General features: G+C 37.0%; 1 protein-coding gene across 12 annotated transcripts in view; it reads right to left on the minus strand.

The window, feature by feature from the left end:
- LOC136844963 (sorting nexin-32-like) overlaps positions 1 to 19,252 on the minus strand; it is a 96,731-nt gene that overhangs the window by 65,992 nt on the left and 11,487 nt on the right. For 6 of the 12 annotated variants that reach the window (XM_067114400.1, XM_067114402.1, XM_067114401.1 and 3 more), the window contains exons 3-8: positions 18,988 to 19,114; positions 18,174 to 18,273; positions 17,141 to 17,234; positions 15,415 to 15,583; positions 14,495 to 14,622; positions 14,147 to 14,323 (exon numbers count right to left, since the gene is read on the minus strand). In XM_067114400.1, coding sequence (XP_066970501.1) covers positions 14,147 to 14,323; positions 14,495 to 14,622; positions 15,415 to 15,583; positions 17,141 to 17,234; positions 18,174 to 18,273; positions 18,988 to 19,114 — 795 coding nt within the window. Of the gene's footprint in view, positions 1 to 5,637; positions 5,788 to 14,146; positions 14,324 to 14,494; positions 14,623 to 15,414; positions 15,584 to 17,140; positions 17,235 to 18,173; positions 18,274 to 18,987; positions 19,118 to 19,252 lie in introns of those variants that run through there. The other 6 variants (XM_067114396.1, XM_067114398.1, XM_067114397.1 and 3 more) reach the window with 2 other exon arrangements.

Raw genomic sequence — 19,252 nt, forward strand, 5'->3', positions numbered from 1 at the left:
TAAATACTTAGTATTATTGTAAATATATATATATATATAGGTTACTTGAAGACAGATTTCCTTTAATTTAGTGAATGCCTGACTACTCTGAGTCATCTTCATTACAGATTACGTCAAGATATTGTTTGAAACAACAGAAATATATTGTTCTTAACCTCGCTATCGATAGAAAAATGAACTTACCGTTGTGGCACGAGGCTGGTTTTTTTTTAAACAAATCTGATACTGATAAATAATGAGGTTACTGATCAACTACCACTAAAGGAAAATTAATACAAAACTGAAACATGACAAAGAACGAAGGAAATCAAGAAAACTGGATGTATAGCAACTTTCATTGTGGAAAATTCAACACCCCTTCAATTATAGCATCACGCAACGGATATCTCCAGTAATTACACCGAACAATTACGAAAATACCCCTGGGAGAGGAATTCGTGATGCCCTCATAAACGAGAAAGCCCTGGTGGAAATTCCCCGGGCCATTTAACGGCCAAACACCCTAAACACGACGCCCAAAAAACAGCCCAACGACCCCCAATTACAGGACACATTAACTGGAGAAAGAGGTCCTGTAAGATACAGGCACCCTCTCTCTCTCTCTCTCTCTCTCTCTCTCTCTCTCTCTCTCTCTCTCTTCGTAGGGCAAGAGGTGGCGCGACCCGTCTTTGGTCCATGGACGAGGAAAGAACAGCATGGGCGCATTTCCTTAAAAATTAAATATGACTCTATTAAACTGAGTAACTTATTTAATATGGAAATAACTGATCGTTAATCAACTACCGTGGGCCGCAGCTAAAATATGGAGAGGTAAAGGGCAGCTGGGAGTGTTCTCTAAATGTAATTAGCTGTTAGGCGATTACTATGGGTCGCTGTTAGAGAGAGAGAGAGAGAGAGAGAGAGAGAGAGAGAGACTAGACACGGGCGTTCATTGCTCCATCAAAATATAATTAAAACGGAGGGGCCTCGACGAGGTAACCCTCACCTCACCCCCCCACCCAGTTCCTCGTTGGTCGAGCCAGTAGAGTTCTCCGCTAGCACTCCGCTAGGCCCGAGTTCGAGTCTCCTGGCGGCCAATGAAGAATTAGAGGAATTTATTTCTGGTGATAGAAATTCATTTCTCGGTATAATGTGGTTCGGATTCCACAATAAGCTGTAGGTCCCGTAAAATAAGTCTGATCCTTCGGGCCAGCCCTAGGAGAGCTGTTAATAAGCTCAGTAGTCTGGTTAAACTAAGGTATATGATACTTCCCCCTCCAGCCCGGGTGAAACCATTCGTAAGATACGAGTTATATTCTCTCTATTCATCAAAGGAATATTATCATCTATTTGGGGTAGAATTCAAAATTGCACGACTGACTTGATTATATCGCCACAATGATTACACTTTAGATACATAATGCCACAAAAGCAACTGTCTAATTTGTTTCATAAATTAGTTTGCTCCATAAAGTTTTCTGAGAGAGAGAGAGAGAGAGAGAGAGAGAGAGAGAGAGAGAGAGAGAGAGAGAGAGAGAGAGAGAGAGAGAGAGTTATGATTCATGGACAGTATTTTGTTTGTGACTGAGGAATTAACAGGTATCAAAACAGCTACAATATACAGGGTTTAAAATAAAGAATAGTGAATGATCAAAAGCTCCATCGAGTATTACTACTTACAATAAGCACACAACTGCGCCGCCTTAACGAATCAAACTATTTTTGTTAAACCAACCAACATCAAACCAGATCACCATATTGGTTACGCAAGGAAAAAATACATTTATATATATATACATATATATATATATATATATATATATATATATCTATATATATATATATATATGGCTATATGTATATATATATGTATATATATACATGCAATGTATATATAATTTATATATACATACAATATATATATATATATATATTTATATATAAACATAATGGACTGTTTGTCCAAGAAAGCTTGTAACTTTTTGAATAAAAACTCCATTAGATATATCCAGTTTGAATGAGGTCCTTTAGTATTCTACTAATGCACAGAACAATTGTGTATATAAAGTTATATATATATATATATATATATATATATATATATATATATATATATCTCAGATTCATTATGGTACGATTGTTTCAACATTCACTTGGCCGGACGGACGGTTATGTACACAGATTTAAATAAATGAAAAAAAAAAAAAAACACTGCAGTGTGGATTCTGTAAATATCCTGTGTCTGTCTTTTCCTGGTTCTCGTGGTGCTACCAGTAGCGCACTCGCTTCACGCCGACGTAGGAATTCAGGTAATGGCCTCAAAAGTATATATAGAATAGAATATAGAAAATTCAGAACAAAGGTCAAGCGCAGGGACATAGCTATGAGGTCATTCAGTGCTGAAATTGATAATGACAGTAAAAAGGGTTTAAAAGGTGTAACAGAGAAAACCTTGCAGTTGTTAGGAGAGGGTGGAAAGTAAGATGGAAGAAAGAGAATATGAACGGAAGTACAGTAATCAGAATGAAAAGGGTTGCAGCAGCTAGGGGCCGAAGGGACGCTGCAAAGATCCGTCAGTGATGCCTACAGTGCATCGCGTAAGGTGCACTGACGGCACTAAATTCCCCCAACCTTACGGAACTCATGAGTATTTAAAGTCATTTGGCATCTTATTTTATCTAATCTTCTCATGTGACCCGTTACACTATTTCTAATTCGCCCTCACACTTGTTTGTACAGTTCTGCCCTAATTACTACCCTAATACTATTCTCCTTGCATTCTAATACATTCGTATCGATTTGTTGCTTTATTTACTAATTTTCTATTCTTCTTTAATAAGTGAGATCTCTTCCCTCTGTATTTCCCCTTACCTCCCCTTATTTCTTCCTCATGAACTCCATATTCTTTGGAAGCCTGAATTTCAAGTCAATGGCCCCTTTGGTGGGCTTGTTCCATATGAATAGGGTTCGTCTGAATAATAATAATAATAATAATAATAATAATAATAATAATAATAATAATAATAATAATAATAATAATAATAATAATAAATCCTGATTTATGTGAACTTTTTGTTTTTCCTGAAGTTCGGTCGAGAAAAAAGACGACAATCGCTCGGCACATTGGTCGAAACTGAGTCATAATTCCCACCGATTCCCTCCATTGAGTCGGTTATTGGGTCTGGGATACGATCCGGATTATTTGTGTGACAGGGAATGTTGGTTCTATGGGGAAAAAATCACTTGAGAGAGAGAGAGAGAGAGAGAGAGAGAGAGAGAGAGAGAGAGAGAGAGAGAGAGAGAGAGCATCTCAAACTATTTCATCCCTGTGAGGTTTGGAATGCTCTGGGATGAATATTACCTGGAATTTATTTCTCGGTGATAGAAATTCATTTCTCTATAATGTGGTTCGATTCCACAATAAGCTGTAGGTCCCGTTGTAAGTAACCAATTGGTTCTTCACGTAAAATAAGTGTTCGCCAGCCCTAGGAGAGCTGAAGTGGTCTGGTAAAACTAAGCTATACTTACTTACTGATTTGGCGACATGCATTTTGAAGGATCATTAATCACTCACATCTTTCTTCTGTATACCCATGCAGCGTCCAACAATAGTTGAGTAACATCTATATATTTCAGTGGTTAGGTCTAAAGAGTAACGGCTAGATTTTTCAGTGGTTAGGTCTAAAGGGGGACTCTTGATTTACAAGAACCTCGTCCATGCCGTCCTTTTCTTTGTCCGGTTCGGGGCTCGGACGCTAATACTTCGGGAGAGAGAGAGAGAGAGAGAGAGAGAGAGAGAGAGAGAGAGAGAGAGAGAGAGAGAGAGAGAGAGAGAGAGAGAGAAAGGGGGGGAGAGATTCATCTAACCCCTTCAAGCGAAGAATAAAAATGGCGTGAACAGGAAATAAAGAGCCGAGAGGAATAATCGCTCCGTAATTGGATACGGTGTCACGAGCAGTGTTTATCGCAGCAGATGAGAACCATTACTTTTCTACACATACCTGTGCCTGCTCTGGGAAGTCAAAACGCTATTCGCCAAGTTTGCTATAATACATCAGTTTAATTCTTTAAATATATCCAAATACGCGACTGCCAGTGTACACTGTTTACATACAGCAAAGTGCCCACCCAGATAAACGAGTTCAATTCACCGAAACATCTAAATTAAATCGAAGCACCAAAAGTGGTTCAGTTTTCTCAGAGTTCGAACCGAGTGGGACGGCGTGGAATATACCGTTAGAGGGAATAGAATTTCCCCCCAGCCCCCCGCTAATTAGCACCCAGCCTTCAAGAGCGTTTCGCTACATTTCCACCGCCTAAAATTAATCTCATTAACATCCTCATGGCTGGAAGAACACTCAGGAAATAAAGGAAATGACAAAGAGAAATCGTCATGTCACTTCTGTTCATAAGACTGCGTAGGCATATATATATATATATATATATATATATATATATATATATATATATATATATATATATATATATATATATATATATATATATATATGTGTGTGTGTGTGTGTGTGTGTGTGTGTGTGTTTGTGTGTGTATAATATATGTCTATATACACTGTATACATAATATATATACATATATATATATATATATATATATATATATAAGCAAAAAGCTTCATTTATCTAAAATAGTCGTAACAATGCTACTAACTATGTAATGGAGAAAACTATCGTGACTATTTCACGAATGACACACCATTCGAGATATAGAGGTATACAAAAAAAATACTTTTAAAATATATCTGGGAGAAATAATTCTTTCTTCCTAGGCTTAGAGTATGGAAACCTCCCATCTTTATTATCAGCATTATTTGATCAACATCGATTTCAAACACGACACAAGAGAGGTCGCCTAATGTAGCTGTTGCCTTACGGTGTCCTTACCAGCCAATGCTTCGCCAAGCCATCTGTTGCGCTTATCGTGTACAGTTACGCACAGTGCGCGTGCGCTGGCGTCTCTCTCTCTCTCTCTCTCTCTCTCTCTCTCTCTCTCTCTCTTTGCTCCAAGGAGTACATGCGCACTTGAGTAAGTATAACGTTCTCTGTGCATTGTTACAACGACTAATAAGTGGCCTTTGTCTAAGAATGGTTTTGCGAATGAATCGTGAAGAATGGATTGTTGTAATATTCTATAACAACCAGTCCAGTTGTCTGCATCGGAGGCCAATGGGAGGGGCAACCTGGTGTGCTTAATTACAGTAAGGGACAAATGGTGGGCCTAGTAAGATCGTCAAACGGAAATGACGTCACACTCAAGTACGACTACTGAGGCTATCAATAATTTTTTTTTGCAAATACGATTCCCACAAGCAATGAATTTCAAGACAATTCGATTCCCTAACTTTATTTTTCTATATTTTTGGTTGAGTTTTCGGCTGAAAATCCTTAAGAGTTCTAGGAAAAGAAAGGATGAAAGCACCCAACCAGGATTCGATCCCGGGGCAGGGAATGGTAGCAAACCAGAGCTAGTCCACGGTGCTATCGTAAGGGTATTAAGTCATATAATTCATATCACTATTAGTGGAGAAAAAGCAACATTTACAGAGCCCTGTAAATAAATGTACTATGAAAATGAATAAGATACAAGTAAAATGCAAACTAAACCATAAAGTATATTTTCCTATGAATAACAGTATTTGGAATAAAATGCACAAGAAAATGGGCTCCAGAGGCAGGAATGACGAAAAGGAGTTGGTAACAGTAGGAAAGACATCTTTGTTGTAAGTTGCACGCAAACCATGAGCAGTGAAGCCCGACGAAGCAAGCCTTAAAACTCCTCTAACATAACCTGAAACAGACCACTAAACTTTCATCTTAATTACATAAGAAATCTAATTCCGAGCAAAGATAAAATGAATCTCATCTTCTCTCGGTTAATGAAACCAAAACATGTCAGTATTGTGTAAAGGGGACAAAGAAAACCTGTCTTAAATTCATTCAGTATTATTAAAATAAAAAATAGACTACATTAATAGAAAGGCACCATATATTCTAAGAATTTCTCTTTTTGAAAACATATGAATGGGTGAGGGCGGGGCTTAGCATCGAAGAACAGATAGCCCGTACTGCCTCTTGAAGGAAGCATGGTTGTAGGTCATAAGAGACAGAATCAGAAAGAAAACAGTTTCCACAGAGTACATGTGGGAGGAGGTTGCCTTACGGGTGTTACAAGGCTGCCTGCATGCGATGAGGACTTCTCCCCTCAAGTTCAAAAGTATAGTAACGGAAATAGGACTTGTAGGAGAGAGAGAGAGAGAGAGAATGGCCTTAACTTCTCTTCCCTATCTAAGTTCGGTATCTACAGGCCTAAAGATGAATGGTTATTGATGTTATTCCCTTTATCCTTCATTTTCGTTATCATTTGTTGACCGTAATGCAAGCTGAGAATGCAAGTTACAAATCAACAAAAGTATTATGGGTCTAACGGCCGAAAGCAGGTTAGTAAACATCACGAATTTCTGGCTTCAGAAATTACAGTCCTACTGCGGGTTAAAGATAACCTCGCTATTTCTACAGGAGAGAGCTCGAATTCTTCAAGGAGAAGGAAGATATTTATTTATTTCACCCTTGGGATTCGAAGCTTTCATTGGAAAGCCCCAAAAAAAAAAAAACGTGCGAGGAAATCAAGTAGTATGTGATTACTAACGCTATTTTCAAACATCACAGAAATCAAGCAGATAATCTCAAAAAGTTATTTATTCAAGGGAAATGTATCAATACATCCTTCAAAAATTAAATTTCCAAAGGAACAATGAATGAATGAGACGCCAACAACCTAAAAAATGTGGCATCTCCGACCTGTGGCGGTTTTCGCCAAATGTTGGCGGAAAACAGTCGCTTAGCGGATTTACCCGCCATCCAGCCGGTCTCTCTCTCGCTCTCTCTCTCTCTCTCTCTCTCTCTCTCTCTCTCTCTCTCTCCGCCAGATGGCATGAAAAAGACGGTCGCTCCACTAGAGAATGCAAGAACAGACCAACCGTCACACTTTTTGTCTCCATCCTAGACGAAGGGCGACCGTTAATCGAGCATAATCCTTGGCCGGATTTATAGGCCACTGGGGTAGACGTTTCACAGGCCACTGGGATACCTATTCCGGTTAGGTAAAATGTCACGGGAAGACTTAGGCATAAACATTTCATACTGAATTTTCAAAGGCAACCCAGTATACCTTTCACAGGCCACTGGGATACTATGGTTCCACCGAGCATTATTGCTCATTGCATGAGCTCGCCGTGTTGGACACGGCACCAAACTATTAATCGAAGCATTCAAGGGAGTTGGGGGATTGATATAAAACTCTTTCCGGTACTTGAACACTAAAGTCCTCGTGGGACTTTCAAACACTTTGTAGGCAACTGTGTGTTTTAAACAACCATAATTACCCACGGGACTACTCAACGCCCTTAAAAACATACATTGTAGTCTCATCGTATCACACAAGACTTTTTCATTCTGACACGTAATAACCAGTGATTAATCGCAGGAAGTTGACTCGTTTAAATTTGCATAAGTATGTAGTAAAAGAAAAAAGGTGAACGAATTACCCTTCCTGTATATACAGTAAGTCTATGCGCATGAACGCGTGCGCACCGTATACTGTACACTGACACACACCAACTATATGTATAATTAGTCTTATTTTGTTGCACAAGAGTGTCCACTTTCGTATTATGTGCATACATATACGCATAACTGTACACAATAATACACACAAACAACACAGACTTGCATGCATAAGTATGTTTACCAGGCATTATGAAACTCATGATACCATAACTAAACACTCATTATACACGGAGAATGGGATGGGATATCCACCCGAAGAGAGAGAGAGAGAGAGAGCACTGATATCTTTTGCACATAACGGAGAGCTAATCAAATACATGAGCCTAGATTTACCAGTTTTTTTTTTTTATCTTTCCACAAAACGAAGATTTATGAAAATTCAGACAAGGAAAAACTAGATGAGATATACACGGAGACTGAATTATCTGCAATTATAATTCCTTCAAAAGTCTAATCCAGTATTCCCCTTTGTTATCTCATCCAGGCTAGGGAAACATCAGGGCACTCTAGATTACCCATCCCGACGCCGATTCGAAAGAAGTTAAACTTTTAACAACTCTACAAGGAGATATAGCCTACATTAATAAATGCAGTGAACAAGAGCGCATGTGTGCAAGGGCAATACAGTAATCTCAGTAACCGCCAACTCATGCTTGTCCAAGGCGTGCGCATACACTAGACGAGAATCCCTCTTTGAATAACCTAATAATGAACAATTTATTACACGGAACCTTCATTTCTTGTTAACGTTCAATCTATATACTTTGGAAAAAAAATCCACTCGCTATTTCCACGCTTTCAGCTTAATATAATGGTGATAAGCCTGCTTGACCCAAACCCTCCTCTGTGTGTGTGTGTGTGTGTGTCTAGTCCACAGCAGAATGGACGAAAGCTATATGCTCTGCATTTATTCGTACTAATACATTTCATTTGACTAATCCAGTATATTACATCCCTCTTTCATAAAGTACTGTTAATATACCTACACACACATACATATATATAATTATATATATACATATATACATCCTGTATAATATGCATATGCATATATATATAATATATATATATATATATATATATATATATATATATATATATATAGAGAGAGAGAGAGAGAGAGAGAGAGAGAGAGAGAGAGAGAGAGAGAGAGAGAGAGAGAGAGAGAGAGAGAGAGAGAGAGAGAGTAGGCCATTAAGCAAACCATCACTCAGCGCCATTGGTCAACTCTGAAGAACATGACCATTCTATAAATTTAGATCCTTTTTTAGTCCTTACTTGCAGTACCAACGAAATGGAGCTCAGAGTGGTTGAGTCCCTATATACCTTAAGAGACAAACCCTCTCTTTGTAATAATGAAAGGTCTGTATGTTGAATTGCAGAGTTTTTACACTTAATTTATACTTTTTCTGACAACAAACATTTTCTAATTGTATCCCTATATATTTTAAGATTTTGCTGCATTTTTAGGTTAGTATATCTTGTAATATGTAATTTTATTTCACTTTATAACTTCGCTGATTTTAAATGTAACATATTCCATTATATATTGCACGATGACGGAGGAATGTAAATCTCCGAAACTATTCGCAACTAATGAAGATGATCTTCATTCAAGCCCCGGTTTTAATATTTATCATTCGTCTCCGATATCCATGGAACTATTCTATTGCATACATAAATATATATACAGTATATACATAATTATGTACACACACACACACATATATATATATATACATATATATATATATATATATACACATATATATATATATATATATATATACACACACACACACACACACAGTGTCACCGAGTTATAGAGAGGGATCCATTCCAGCACAGCACCGTAAGTTCATTTCTGCGTAAGCTGGTTTTTTGCCGTTATTGCACTTAAAGGGCATCGGGAGTGTCACTATTCATCCCACCAACCTCAAAAACTATGGATCAGACGCTAATATCTGTCGTTTTCAGTTATTTTTACAAGTCACCCCCTTCCCACCCCCACCCCATTTGGTGCCAGTGATGTCTTACCCCTACAGCATTGTTTTCCAGATAGTAAGTCATATGTACAGTGTACCGAAATGAAGTATGATAAACCCATAAAATTTATTCAGTTAGTAAGTCTATGGGCAGAACCAGCCCCATTTCAGGGAAACCCTTCCCACCCCCAACCCCTTCTGATGCCCGTTGGTGCTAGTGATGTCTTACACCCACAGTATTCTTCCAGAGAGTATGTCGTATGTATAACACGTTTGGTTGAAATTTTTCAATGCATTTCAGAGTTATGCAGCCTAACATTCTGAGTAAAGGATAAAAACCCAATGTTTCAAAATTCCACAGTTTCAAATCAACTTGAGTCTTAAATGAAGCATCTTCAGCTGGTCATGGGCTACTTAAAATCTACTTGTCATTCCTAACTTCCACTCACTCCAAAATCTTGTATGACTACTGTATATTCAAACCAAAAATATAGGGTGCATATATGCTGTATCATTCATAATTCACTAGTAATGGATATCTGGGGAAATGGGGTGTGCCGTTCAGTTCTGAGTTTGTTTGATACGCCACTGTTCAATTTCACATAACCCAATTTGACCTCTTCCACATTGATTTGTTTTTTGTTTTTGGCAAATATCTTTATATATTGCAGATTAAATTACTAAGTGAATTTCCTGATCACTTAAAGACTAAACAAGCAACTATTTACACGAGTAGTTGAAATATAGGTGGCTCCACGAAAAAAAGCGTCACTGCCAAACTCGTATATCAAATGCTGAAATATGGATGACCAACTCTGCTCGTAACTTACAAAATATCTGTTACTTCATAAACCTAAACAAATGGCTCATCAGCGGTGCACCAGACCCACAGACACACTCGCTTTTACCTTCACACTCCTGCCCTTCTAAAATTGTAAGGACCTGTTTCACATTATGTGTTCATCACTTTCTAAGTCTCCCTCATCCCCACCACAACCCTATCACCAAACTGTTGTCCTCCATTTTCCCCACATGGAACACTTCAAGCCATCCTTTCACCGAAGCTTATTTCTGTTACCACTTTTTCAATGAACTGTATCTCCACATTTTTCTTTCTATCCTCTCACTCGAAATACTACACAAACAAGTCTTCTCAATAGCTTCAATTGTTTTTACCTCATTTGCATTCAGCATCCACACTTCCCTTTCATAAGAGAAAACTGGCTCACAAAAGAAAGTAAGTGCAGGGAGAAGATTAATGAACAACTGGAACTTAGAGGGGGAAAAAAAAAAAGACGCAAATGGAGAGAAGTTATATAAGCTGAATGTAGTATTGAATCGATAGAGTAAGTACTTGGAAGATTTGCCGAATGCGGAAGACAAAATACAAGCACAGCTAAACAGCACATGAATGGAAGGGTTAGGTTAAGTCCATAGAGAAATTTAATGAGTACATGATTTTACAGAAAGGGAGAGATGCTGCTTGAAGAGACTGCAGTCCTCTGTTGATGGAATGAATACATACTGTGAAAAGTTGTAGAATGCAGAAATTGGAAAAATATAGGAGATCTAAATATTAAGCAACAATGTAAACCTGAGATTACCTGCAGTGGGGACAACTGAGAAAAAAAGTTGGAATAAAAAGCTGAAGACTGTTAGGTCATAAGAACTCCTTGTGACTAGGTGGCTGACCAGGGTTTATTAGTTATTGGGGGAGAGAAGGTTTGAAAAAAAAATTAAGGAAATAGATTATTGTTCTGTTATATATATGTGTTGAAGAGGTAAAGGCAACTAAGAATTCTACATTATAACATTACTTAGCATACTAAGGAATATGTAAAACTTTCACGGAGGAACTAAACGTATCAGATGGATTGATAGGGTTACAGACAAGAATGAAGGTGTGTGGGTCAACTGTTTATTATGTAATAATTATGTAAAAAGTCTGAGAAAAAAGGTAAAAGCACTATGCGTCACACACAAACCCACAAAAAGGTTATGATAAACTGACAGATATGCACTATGAAAGGTGTTGAGCAGAAAGTTTAGAAAGTAGTTTGTTGACAGCAGTTAACAAATGTTTGTGATGAGAGGGAAATTAGCGTTAAAATATGTGGACAAGATGGTGATCTGTCTGGATGAAATGGATCTAAACTGGGGGTGAGTTATGTCTCCATGGCTTTCCAGTTTTTTGTGTTAAGTAATGAGAGAAACTTTAGGACTGGAGCTCGTGTCAAGCTCTGGAATAAGAATGGTATCATGAGTAGTATTGAGTGGGTGATATCTGAAAGCAGATTAGTGTTAATCGGTGATAATAAAGATAGATTGGTAAGGGGATGTGAAGCATTTGTAGAAGTAAGTTAAAAGGGAATGTTTGCTAAAGTAAGGCAACTCAAAGCCAGAAACATGAAGAAATAAGCAACAAAATGGAATAACAGTATTGTTTGATTTGTAAAGATATTTTGGAGTGCAGTAACTGTACAGAAAGATGCTAAAATGACACAAGTAGAGCCATACAAAAGGTGAAGCAAGAAAGGTAACAGTATTGCTCATATGTTTCCGAAGCAAACTGCTGTCTTTCTTATATGGAAACAAAATAAGTTTTTTTATTTATGATTTTCCTCTCCTCTTCCACTGCTTTTGCTGAATTTTCTGCTTTCCTCGCTTTGCCCTTCCTATAAATTGTTCTCTTATCTCAACTCTCATCACTGGTTAAAGATACAGAACAAGTCCTTTCAAATGCTTTTAAAATCAACAGCTTCCATTCCTCTATTATCCTTACTAACACTTATTACTTCGTATTTCAGGCTTCCATTTATCTAAAAAACTTTACATGTCACCATAGCCTAGCCCTCAAAATCAACATTATACTACTTGCGAACACCAGCCAAGCCACACTCAATTTTTAACTTCTCTTCTCATATCAAAAATCTTACATCTACATCTGTTCCATCTTTGACTTCTCTCATTTTTCAATCAATATACAATATTAAACCACCAAAGAGATATGACACAAAATGGTAATCCCATCAACTCTTGGTTTATTGACAGTCTTTAACCTCTTAATTGTTCTTACTTCAACAACATGAATTCTAAAAACTTTCCTTCCTCTTCAAAGGCCTTCTCCAGACCATATCTTCTCTTTCCCTTACTCTGCCTATGATTCAACCCTTCATTCACTTTCCTGCTCCCTCCTGCTGAACAAAATCTCAAACCACTCTAATCTCACCTCTTAAAGATCTTGCGAGCTTAACTCAGTGAGAATCCCTTAAATTAGTCAAATTTAGTATCTTCCAGATAAGTTTCTACCTGCTCCTCTACCTAAGCATTCATCCAATTCTTCAATTATTTTCTATTAAAATTTATCTGTTCAATTCACTTCTCTTTATATGCAATACTACAAACAAACTTGAGGCAGTCCACTCCTCAATACAAATCTTTTTAGCACACATTTGCAATCTTTTATATAACAATTCCATGAGGCTTCACAGATCAAATTCTTCCAGGGGAAAAAATTCTCCAAAAGCTGAAGGGAACACAGACACTAGAAAAATATGTGTGGGCAATTGCTGAAATGTATAGAAATGTAATAACCCGTGTGAAAAGTACTATAGGGATGACTTGCAGGGCTTCCAGATCAAAGTAGGGCTGTACCAGGGATCAGTACTGTGCAGGATGTAATGGTTGATGATGTAAGGGATGAGTCCCTTAGTATATGTTTTATGCTGATGACAATTTCTATTGCAGAAGCTAGTAGTAGAGATAAACCAAGATAGATGGTGATATGCTTTAGAGAACAGTGGGATGAAAATAAGTTGAACAATGATTGAATATATAACATATGGGATGAATAAGTTTGGAGAACTGAATATCAAGAGACTTCAAGTACCTGGGCTTGATAATACATGCAACGGGTGAAAACGTTAGAGGTTAATTATTGTATTCCAACCAGAAGAAATGATAGGAGGAGGGTGTTGGGCATGGTCTGCAATAAGAGAAAACCTATTAAGTTGAAGGGCAAAGTACATAGGTAGGACCTGCTATGTTACAAAGGATAGAAGCAACTCCACCGAAGAAAACAGAGCAAAGTAAGTTAAGTGTAGCAGAAATGACAACACTGAGACGGATGAGTTGAGTGATGAGAAGAGACAGGATAGGAAATGAATAATCAGGGGATCAGCAAAAGGTATTGAAGTCATAAAAAGCCAAAGAATCAAAATTAGGATGGTCTGGGCATCTAATGTGGAGGGAGATTGTGGAGGAGATTGTGAATGACATGATGCAGGCGAGATCATGGAAATGGCCATGCTGGGGATACATAGAAGAGGAAGGCCAAAGAAAAGATGAAGGGACTACATTCAAGAAGACATGAGAGACAAGGAATAAACAAGTGTAAGACACTTGACATAAACAGCAGGAAGCCATTCACTAACAACAGCAACCCCAAGTAAGGGTTTAGTTGTTAAGAGGAAACGTGCATATCAAGAACAATAACACTTGATGGAGCCTACTAGTGGCGTATTAAAACTCACCATGATAAACATCAAAAATTATCTGGAAGATAAGGCATATATAAATTTTGAGATGGGTACTTACCGCTTCTTTTCTGTTGGGCTTGGCCTTGTCGAGGGCTCGGTTACAAGACTGGTAATCCACCATCAAACTGGTACGGTCAAGAAGCATGTTGTTCTCAGAATCAATGTAGTTATTCCAAAGGTTAAGAACAGACCCTAGCATGATCTCTTCTTTGGCAGTCTTTTTTTCTAGCTGTCCCTACACAGAATAAATTTACATCATTAAGTATGGCTACAATTCCTATTCAAGTACTTACATTTCATATACAATGTGGCTAAGTTTATGTGACAAAACTTATCTGAAACTCATTTCCATGAGATTTATTTTCACATATTAAATTTCATTGATATACAACAAATGAAAACTAACCTTTAAATTATCTAAAGTGTCATAGAAAAGAATATTCATGATGTTAAACTGTTTATTATGGAGTTCACTATTTGGCATACTGCTCTGCTTAAATGCTGTTACTAACTGCTCTAGTTGATGACTTACTCCTGTCAAAAAAGAAAAGATCAAGCCATTTAACATAGGTAAAATAAACTTCATATCTCAACAATTCAATATTCAAATGAAAATCCTAATTTAATAAAATCCCATACACATTCCGCTAAAATTGAGAGTAAAGCTAAGGATAATAAACACATCACTCACATATATCTGTATGAACAGTTTCTGTAAAGACAAAAAGCTACTAAATTCTGGGAAGCTAAATGTCACAAGAAATTCTAACACAATGTCAGCAATAGAGTTAATGCAAGGAATTAAAAAAATGTAATACAACATTATTAATGTGTACATGTTCAAAGAAGCTGCGATACAAGAATTTTTCCCCCAAGTCACCGACAGAAAATGGTGACACAAATCTCACAGTCTTCTGATACACAAAATGTAATTACAGTACTAGTACAAATACTTATAATCAAATAATCAATAAAAAACATTAGTGCTTGAAAATCATATCACTGGGCAAAAACTTATTATAGAACCAATTATTAATGGTCATAAATAACAGAAAGAGCCAACACGATAGTAATCTACTTTCTCAAGTAAATAAAGTGTCACTTTGGCCCTCGGCTGCATTGCTGTTTTGCTTTACTTTTCATCAACAGAAAATTTAACTGAAAGCTCGAAACACATACTTTTTCTTTCTAAAAGTAATGGTGGTACCTATCATAAAATAACAAGATTAATCTGACTGACTTCATAACAGCTTTCAAATTTTGGTTTATGTAAAATTGCATGACAAAAATTCCAAAATAATTATATAGTGAATAATCTAAACTTACTATACTGAGCACAAATAATCTTGTTAAAGGCATCAGCGGTATTGTTGATAGCTGGATGGTATTTGGCCACCCAGTCTCTTTCCTTCTGGAAGAACTCCTCACAGTCAGGATATGACGACTTTCGGAAGTCCAGACTGTTTGAAAGCTTGGTCATTATACCCTTCTTCACCTGGAACCAAAAGTTTAACAATAAATTTGTGAAATTTGCACCAAAGCACAATTACAGGTTCTATTTACTCATCATACATTTGGTAATTTACAAAGTTTCACGTGAAGTTATCCATGCTACTTCAAAGACATGTAAGACATCTACAGATAAGTTCATTTATTCATAATTAAGGCTGACTAAAAGGGAACTTAAAAAGGGAACTTAAAACCTAATGTTATGATCACATCATCACATGACTTGAAGACTGTCACTTCACGAATCCAACAGAAAGAATGGATGGGAAAAGCCACAAACTACACATCTCTGCCCAAAGCTAATACCGCCATATTAAGACTGGCAACACATGAACACAATGAAGCATGACCTGAGAGAGAGAGAGAGAGAGAGAGAGAGAGAGAGAGAGAGAGAGAGAGAGAGAGAGAGAGAGAGAGAGAGAGAGAGAGAGAGAGAGAGAGAGAGAGAGAGAGATTCATGGGGCTCCCTGTCTGCTGCTTCCAGAGGAATTACCAAATGTTGCTACATATCTAGATGAGTAGTATCATGAGGGTGAAAACAGACAGTGTATCTTACTGAGTCATCCCTTGGAGTAAAAAGAAAAAGTGGAGAGGGGCTCCACGAACGAGCATTATGCATGACAGCAATCAATAAATTTCACTTTAAAAATAATACCTTTAGAAGCCTGCGATGCCTCAAGGTTTGCCTAGTGAGAATACAGCTCTACCTCACCAGTGACTTATATGACTTACAAGAAATCTCTGTCAGACAAAAATAAACCATACTCTTTGTGATGGGTCAACAAAATAGTCTTCCAGATAAAAAGACGAAAAATCTTAGCTTCATGATCAGAAATGATCTTCAGTTAGTACCATTTTCCACTCTTTTTCAATACACAAAGCAAGTATGTGGCTAGTGTTGGCAAAAACTATTGCGCTGACCTTTTTCCAACACACCACCTAAGCCTCACTTATGGAACACACAACATTTGGTTTCAATCAATTCCAGCACCTGTGGGTAACTTTTGATGCTGCTATGAAGAAGTCAGACTGAAAAAAGCTTTGAAGGTTAGGCCCTTATGAGATGCTTATAAGGGGCCAGTAACTGTTAACCTAGCGAGGTTCCACACTGAAGGAAAAAGATTGAACTGAAACTTCCAAAATGCATTTCACTTTTTAGTTACCCAATGCTAGTTAATCATCTGTATGTACAGTTTATGTTTATGAAAAAACTTTGTAACATAATGGCCACATAATAACATCAAGATATCTACTACTGCCTACAGTATGACATGCATGGAGCACTCTAGACAGTACTAAACCTTATTTTCAGTTTTCCTGCAACCTCCAATTACATTGTTTCAAGACTCAAACTTTTAAAACTGTTTTCTTTGGTCTCTTCTCACCCAGCTTTTGCCTCACTCCCATCATCACCCACCATGGAAGAACAAACTCTGAAGGTGAGCTCTATAACTTAGAATGTGATTCAATGGTCTCACTGCAATACTTAACAATGATAATCACTTTACAAAACAAGAAAGAAATCACAGTCTCTTTAACCTACCTTGGTTCTTGGTGGAGCTTCTTTGATGGTCAAGAACATGTGGAGTCTTTCATTCTTCCCTAGGACTGGATGACTCAATAGTAGTTCCAAATATCTGAAAAATTAATAAAATACAGTTATACACCAAACCAGTTTACAAAAATACTATTTGGAAGCAATTGTATTTAGTTAGATGGTAAATAAACATAAATATTATAAATATACTAACCTTAATACTAAGTATGGCAGAATTGTTTAGTTAGTTTAACCATAACAAAAATAGGTCTAGCTTTCATCAATACAGTACAGTATATAAATTAAGAAAAAATCTAAATGCTTCATAGTACACCAATTGCAGTTTTAAAAATTCTCTAACTTGAAAATGCTATTTTGGAAAGTTATTTAACAGTCAGCCAAAGTACCTTTAACAATTTAGGTGTGCACAAAGACTTCCCAATTACTCTGAGTACCCCCATCATGAATTGGCTAAGGTGGATATCCCTCATTCTACCCTGCTTTAATTAGACATTTGCTGTCCCCAGCAAGGACTGATCGGTCCACAAAAAGAAACTTTTTAGCTGACATGTTTCCTGACAAAAATGATCAGCCAGACTATAGGGGAAACCCAATCTAGAGTTAAATTTTTGTCATATTCATGTTGCATTTCCACTTTAAGAAGCTTAGGTCCTCTCCTTCAATTTTCCTTTTCAGATGAACTAGACATATGCGGTCAATTTACAGTCGCACTGGAATGTGCATTCAAAACATTCCGAGTACTTCTTCGCAGACAAACGCTTGGTTAATTACATAAACTGTTTAATACCATGAAAAATGTGATTCCACAGCGACACACACACATGAAAAATCAGCAACAAATCTCTCATGAACACTGCTGGTCCTTACAAGACAGGACTGTGGAGATGGCTAACAAAGGTGTTCATGAATCATGGTACTATCTGCTGAATGATATTACCCATCCAGTAAGAATCAGGCATTGCTTTTATTTGTGGAAGCTGTATAACACAATATGTCAATATACCACTGTTTCACTTACTTTTGTAGTTGATGGCAATCTTTGTGAAATTCATCAGCAATAAGTGTTTTGGATTCCTTGCCCATAAGCCGTTTTGACTGAATTTCAGCAGTATGTGGGTCTGAAATAAATTTTTTTTAATAAGTAACTGTGTGATACAAACAAAAAAATGTTGCAATAACAGACTTCTCTGTACAACAGACAGTAAGAAACCTACCTAAAATAATGTAGATGAGAGAGCCACATAAAGTAAATAATTAGGAGTGCATGACTGCAGCAACTTGGGGAAGCAAGCAATTTAGTAATGTATTTGTCTCCTAATAGCTTTATAACAGTCTTTGTTTTTACCACATCTTGTGCATCCACTGAGATGGTGCTGTAATTCTTCTTGCAAACCATTCTGAATTATTGAGTATGAATGCATTTTTTTTCATCTAATTTCACCTTGTCATTTTACCTCTTTACTGTCAATTTCTACTCTAAATGCAGTACAGTATATGTTGTTTGAAGTTCATCAGTGGAACCCAGCAACAGCGAGCGCATACCCCTAACAATGGACATTTGCCCACCACTGACATTGTCAAACGCCTGAAAACTCTTTCTAATAATGGATATTTACTAATCACTGTCCTCTCAAACCCTTCAAGTCTGTTATTGAGAAATTTTACTGTTATAAAACTGGATTTGAGTACCACCATCTAAAACAAAAGAATTTATACACAAAACATCTGCAAACTGTAACGTATACCTATAGATCTTGTTACATACTTTCAAATAAGATTTTATGGACCTTAAAATATCCTGCATATAAGTTTACTAACCCCAGTAAACTTACCAGTGGCAGATCGTTGCGGCAAAGGTGGGATGATAAGACCATGTGACGGCTGACCAGTAATGACGCAGTGCTCCAAGTACTCAAAGTCCTCAAATTCTCTTTCTAACATTTGAACAGTAAGGCCATTCTGCTAAACAGAGAATTCAAATGAAGCTTATGGTAAATACAAAGTTCTTATTTATACAGAAAGCTAATTTAAATTACTTTCACCATCAAATATAAAAATCTGATTCTGCTTTACATAAAACACTAATCTACATACTAT

Source organism: Macrobrachium rosenbergii, chromosome 13, assembly GCF_040412425.1.
Source record: "Macrobrachium rosenbergii isolate ZJJX-2024 chromosome 13, ASM4041242v1, whole genome shotgun sequence".
Classification (NCBI taxonomy): Eukaryota; Metazoa; Arthropoda; class Malacostraca; order Decapoda; family Palaemonidae; genus Macrobrachium; species Macrobrachium rosenbergii.